The sequence below is a fragment of the Ochotona princeps genome, chromosome 4 (assembly GCF_030435755.1).
Source record: "Ochotona princeps isolate mOchPri1 chromosome 4, mOchPri1.hap1, whole genome shotgun sequence".
NCBI classification, from domain to species: domain Eukaryota; kingdom Metazoa; phylum Chordata; class Mammalia; order Lagomorpha; family Ochotonidae; genus Ochotona; species Ochotona princeps.
Window position 1 is genome coordinate 38,006,855 of NC_080835.1, and position 6,000 is coordinate 38,012,854.

Consider the following 6,000-nt stretch of genomic DNA (forward strand, 5'->3'; position numbering starts at 1 on the left):
TATTATCTGGATAATATTCCCCTTTCCCCCCCATTCCAGAAACTGCTTCTTAAACATAGAGTAAGTTCTGCCCTCAACTGACCTGAAGGTTGGTGGAGAAGGTTTCTGAACTGACACAAAGCAAATCTCTAAAACAATTCTTTTTAATTTATAAGCATGTTAACCAAGCATAAACTATAAATGTCCATTCTTAGGAAAGGACCCCTGTGTCTCACTACCAAACAAGGGAATCAGGGAAGCTGGGCTTTGAATACCCAGTTTCTTCTGCCTGGGGAATGGAACTAGTTGTAGGTATCTGGGAGAAATTCTAGGGGAAGGGTTGGAGGGTCAACAGTGAGGCTACACCTAACAATAGTTAGCTGACTGAGCTCTTTGTGTGATTGAGAACGACTGCAAGCTTAGGGGTGAATAGGATGCCCTGAGCTGGAGAGCTGCCTGCTTCCCCCTATGACTATCACACCGAATATTCTGACACCCAGGCCACTAACAATCATAACCACCATTCCTCAAGGGCATGTGATGAAGCAGGTCCAGAGTGCTCATAACTTCCTCAGCTTTCCATAGCCATCCTGGGCATTTAGAATCACCACCCACCTGGAAGCAGGAAGGCAACCTCAATTCCCTTCTCTTTCTTCATCATCTTTTTAAATTGACGGTGCCTGATCCAGAGCAATTACTTGTTGAAGAGACAGTTACTCCTGCTCTGTGCCACTGCATGGCCCTGCTTGTTGTCCTCCCCATCAGACCAGGCCTGCCCACCTTTGAAGCCCAGAACTGCCAGACACTGCACTCCTGCTTCCTCCAACAAGTCCTCTGGAATTCTACCACCATCATATACCTTCTAGCTCTTTGAGGATGCAGAGTTGTCAACCCCAAGTGTTGTCCCTCCCTGTGTTGTGCCCTGTTGCCATGACTGTATCAGCTATGGCTTTCAGCTGGGCTATAAAAGCCCTAAGGCCTGGGTCATAGCAAAGCAGTGATGAAGAGTGGGAAGATGGTAGTGTTGAAGTCAGACCTACTAGAGCTGGAATCCCTGCTTCCCCACCCTGGAGGACTGGAAGCCAGTTACTGTACTGTTGTGAGCAGCACTTACTCACTATTCTCAGAGGTTACAGCAATGGTCTTTGAAGTCAGAGCCAGAAAGCTATCAGTCTCTGGTTATCACTGTGCAGCATCATGGTCAAGGGCATGGTGTGTAGAGCCAGACTGTCCAATTTGGGTTTTTTAAAATGAATTTATTTATGTATTTGAAAGGCAGAGTAACAGAGAGAGATGGAGTGAAAGATCTTCTACCCACTGTTTTATTCCACAAATGCCTGCAATAGCCTAGGCGGGCCAGGCTAAAGCAAGGAACTAGGAATACCATCTCTGTCTCCCCTAGGAGTACTTAGTGCACCTGATGCCTCCCAGGAGCATTAGTAGAAAGCCTATTAGAAGCAGAAGCAGGACTCAAAGCTGGGCATGCAAACAAGGGCTGAAGGTGTCCCAAGCTTAACCTGCTACAACATAACACTACCCAGACTGTCCAATTTCTAATCCTACCTCTGCCACTCACCAGGTTACTAAACTTGTATTTGCCTCAATTTCTTCATGTGTGAAATAAGGATAGTAAGACTTATCTCATTGGATGATTATAAGAATTAAGTCACTTCAATTGCAATTAAATGACCATCACCCGCAAAGACAGCATCCCATTTGGGCACAGGTCCCAGCTGCTCCACTTCTGATCCAGCTCTCTGCTAACATCCTAGGAAAGCAAGGTAACATGGTCCAAGTGATAAGGCCCCTGCTACCCATGTGGGAGCTCCAGCCTTTGGTCCAACTCAGTCCCAGCTGCCACCATGGCCATTTGGGGAACAAATCAGTGGATAAAAGATCTCTCTCCACCCTATCTTTCTGTAACTCTGCCTTTCAAGCAAACTTTTTAAAAAATGAATGAGCTATTTTATGTTTTTCGTAAAATTCCTAGCACTTAGGAAATTGTATGTAAGAACACAGCTAGGTTGTTGTTATTATTATATTGGTATTATTGTAGAAAATAAAGTGTCCTATCTGCTTCAAGTGTTCCTGTGAAGATGAAATGGGATCATAGAGGAATGGTTGTGCCCTTCCTCCATCTTTTCACTGCCTGATACTGTACACCAATCCTTGTGAACAGATTGAAACCTTTCCACAGATGGGAATGTAAGCCATGCTTTTTTTGACTTAAAGACTATTAATTCTAGATTTTCCATGCCCCATTTCTTGAGTCAGCCTTATAAACAGCAGATTTTTATTAAGTGCTATTTGTTCGCCACATACTAAGATAGACACTTTACATGTTCAATTTTTAAAAAAAATTTTTTGTTTTTACTGGGAAGTCAGATATACAGAAAGGAGGAGAGCCAGAGAGAAAGATCCTCTGTCCATTGATTCACTCCCCAAGTGGCTGTAACAGCCAGAGCTGTGCTGATCCAAAACCAGGAGCTAGGAGCCTCTTCTAGATCTCCCACATGGGTGCAAGGTTCCAAGGCCTTGGGCCACCCTTGACTGCTTTCCCAGGCTACAAGCAGGAAGCTAGATGGAAAGCAGGGTAGCCGGAATTAGAACTGGCACCCATATGGGATCCTGGCACATTCAAGGCGGGGACTTCAGCTGCTAGGCTTCTGCACCAGGCCTGTACATGTTACATTTCTTAATGCTTACAATTCTTCTAACTGTTTATGCCCATTTTAGTAGATGGGAACACTGAGTCCTAGAGCAGTTAGTGGACCAGGTCACCCTGGAAGTATACCAATACTCATCTGACCACAAAACCTGTGCTATCAGCCACTGCACAGATGGGACTCCTGCCCCTCCTTTCGAATCTTCAGAAGAGAAGGGAAAGCAGAAGCCCTTAGATATCATGAAGTTAATAATTTCCTGAACATTCTCTAATGACCAGTCTTTGCATAAGTCAGACACATTCCTTAAGCCATAATCAAGACTTTTCTGGGGGGAAACAAATGGGTACTTTGTCAGAGTATGGGAGAATCTACTCAAAAAGGCAAAATGTCTACCCCAAGGTCAGCTTGATATCACAGAGTGGGCTGTGAGGCAAGGATCTGTCGCCTGTCACAAGAATGAGCCCCTGAGAGCCTGGGCTTTGTTAAGGAGAGGACAAGTTGGTCAAAGTGGAGAGTTCACTAAAAAGTAGCCACTTTCCTCCATAGCTCACCCACACCATCCTCATGGTCAGTGCCAAGGACCAAGGGAGAACAGCACAGGTGGAAACTAGGGTGGAAGCGGGGTCATGAGGGGAAAAGAGTAAGGAAGAAACCAATGTCTGAGGGGACATGGCCAGGGAAAAGCTGGAGAGCATGTTTTCAGGGCAGAGGGTCCTGAATATGAGCTCTCTAGAGCCTGCTTGCTATCTGTGGGGCCCAAGACACTGTTTGTTCAATGTAGGGTAAAAATGGGTAAACACAGAGCTACTGTCAGGATCAGGATATCACCAACACCTGCTTTTCTTCTCATCCCGGGCCTCCTCAACAGACTCGAGGATGTGTGGCACATCCCGAGTCATTTCCCCGGGGCCACCCCTGTGCTGCCCAAGGCCACTCATAGGCCCCGCTGGACACCTCCAGTGGTTCAGGACACAGCAAGCTCAGAGCCCCCACACTCCAGCAGAGGCAGGCCCTAGGAACAGGAGGAAGACTTTCCTTCCTCCCACACACCATCACTCAAAAGCTGTCAGCTTCCAAAAATGTTCAGCAAGTGCAGCAGCAAGGGGCACGCTTATCGGCCTGGTGTGGGAGCTTAATCTGCTTTGAGAGCCTTCTCCAGACAGGAGTTCCAAAAGTCTGCTTGCAATTAGCTTCCAGCTCCGGTTCTTCCATCGGAAAGAGTAGGAAAACGGTGAGGTCTAGTCTCTGATCAGAGACAACTCCAGGAGAAGGTGGAGACAGTGTCGGAAAAGGAGGGTGTGCCAAGAAGGTCAGCTGGTCTGTTGCCACTTCCCTGACACCCGCCCCAAACCACCGCCTGCTCTGGCTTCCCGCCTGTCTTGACCGGGACAGTCACATCCGCCAGGTCCGCCTGTCCCCAAAAAGTCCCTACTGACTGCCTGCCAAGAAAAAAAAAGTGCGTGCCCCGACTCCCTCCTATGAGATTGCGGGGGGGGGGGGGGCAGAGGCAGGTGGGGGTAGGGGATCAGTAGGGGTGGGCAGGAGGCCAAGAGAACCTGACTGGGCCCAACTGATTTCCTTAAAAGAGACTGCAGGACTGGCGCATTCTCCCGTCCAACTGGATGATGCGGCTCTGTCCGGAAAGGTAGCAGTCACCATTTCTCATCTAGCCCACAGCTGCCCGCAGTCAACCCGCTCTACGGACACAGGAATTACCACCCACAAGGGAGGGGTTTAGCTTTGCGCCGCCATTCCTAAGACGCCGCCCCCACCTCCGCCTCAACTGCCAACCCCCCAGCCGCTGCCTGGGCAGCTGCAACCCTCAGCGTCTGGCCCGGAATCCCGTGGCCCCCCCTAAGGATGGGACAGGGACAGGCCATCTTGGAGCCCCAGAACAGCAGGTTCACTGCCACCCAGCCTCCTTTTCCTGGATCTTGCTGCAAACGCCAGGGGGTGGTCCAACCAGCGGGGCTGCAGATCCGTCCTTGGCAGTGACAGAATCGCTGCGGAACTGACAGATGCCCAGGGGCTGCAGCAGACCCTGCCTTTTTGGAGCCAGGCCCTCAACATGCAGGATCTGATGTTTCCAAGGCTGCGCACGTTTTATGAGAACACCCTGGCCGGGTCCCCAGCCCTGGATGCCGCAGGCGCGCGCATCCCCGCAGAGCTCCCACTGCCAACCACTGGCGCACGGGCCACACCCACCGGCCAGTCCACTCTCCTCTCGCATCCCCACCTGCGGATCTAAGTCGAATGACCCCCTCTCCGCCCACATTGTATGCCACCCTACTCTACTTCCAGTTCCCCTGCGTCCCAACCCCCAGCACCAGCACAATGGCCTCCCGCAAAGCGACCCCTCTCACCTGAGTATCCAACCCGTTTTCCACAGAGCCGCTCTTCCGCAGCAGGGGCCCCTGCCCCACCGGTTCCTGTAGCCCCTGAGATTTTAGCGGAATCTGGCCAGGGTAGGCGGTCTTGCTCACCTCCACTTTGCTACCCAATTTGAGGTAGCAAGGTTGGGGACCAGCGCGGGCCGGGGGCACGTGCAGGATGGGCGCGGCACTGTGCACGGGTTTGGGCAGTCCCGATTTCATTTTGGAGGCAACCAGGATGGCCGGCATCTTCTCCCGGGGCTTCGGTTTTACCAGCACGTCCCTGGCAGCAGCGGCGGGGGCGACCGCTAAAGGCAGCGCGGGCAGCAGAGCAGGCGCCGGGCCTCAGCCCAATAGGCGCCCACCACCAGAGGCAGAAAAAATAAAAAGAAAGAAAAAGAAAAAGAAAATCCCCTGACCGGGGAGACGAGGACAATCAGGCGAACGCGCCTTCTGGATGCCGGAACAAGCTGGAGGACTAGCCTCTGCGCTCAGCGGGTCCCACCTTGACGGATGCTGCAGCCTCCGTCTCAGGCTCTCCCAGGTCCCCTGTTCAAAAGCTCCGGGCGCTCAGGGGCTGCTGCTGCCTCTTCCAATTTCCTCCTGGGAAACCAAGGTTTGGACGTCCATACTAACTTATCACTGCATCCCTGAAGTGAGGAGGCCTCTGGGTTGGAACAAACCGGCGCGGCGGGAACCCACAGGTCCAGCTCTGGAGGCTGCGGGTGTGAGAGCGCGCGCCGGCAGCGTTGCTGAGGAAAGCGAGAAGGAGGGCGCACTGAACTCCAAGACGTCTCCACCGAGAGGCAGCTGCCACCCTGTCACGAGCACTGCAGGGTCCCCCGCCCACGACGCGGCAGGGGCGCGGCAAGAGCTTCGGAAGGTCTCCTCTCTCCTGGCCTGACAGCCACCGCTGTCCACAGGTCCCTCAGACAGACAGCACCTTCGCGCCTGTGGCGCTGCACATGCTCCGTGCAGCCGGA

General features: G+C 52.1%; 1 protein-coding gene across 1 annotated transcript in view; it reads right to left on the minus strand.

The window, feature by feature from the left end:
* NAV2 (neuron navigator 2) overlaps positions 1–5,745 on the minus strand; it is a 406,855-nt gene extending 401,110 nt beyond the window's left edge. The window contains exon 1 of the mRNA XM_036494526.2: positions 5,009–5,745. Coding sequence (XP_036350419.2) covers positions 5,009–5,266 — 258 coding nt within the window. The 5' untranslated portion in view covers positions 5,267–5,745. The remainder of the gene's footprint in view (positions 1–5,008) is intronic.
* Between the last annotated feature and the right edge of the window lie 255 nt (positions 5,746–6,000).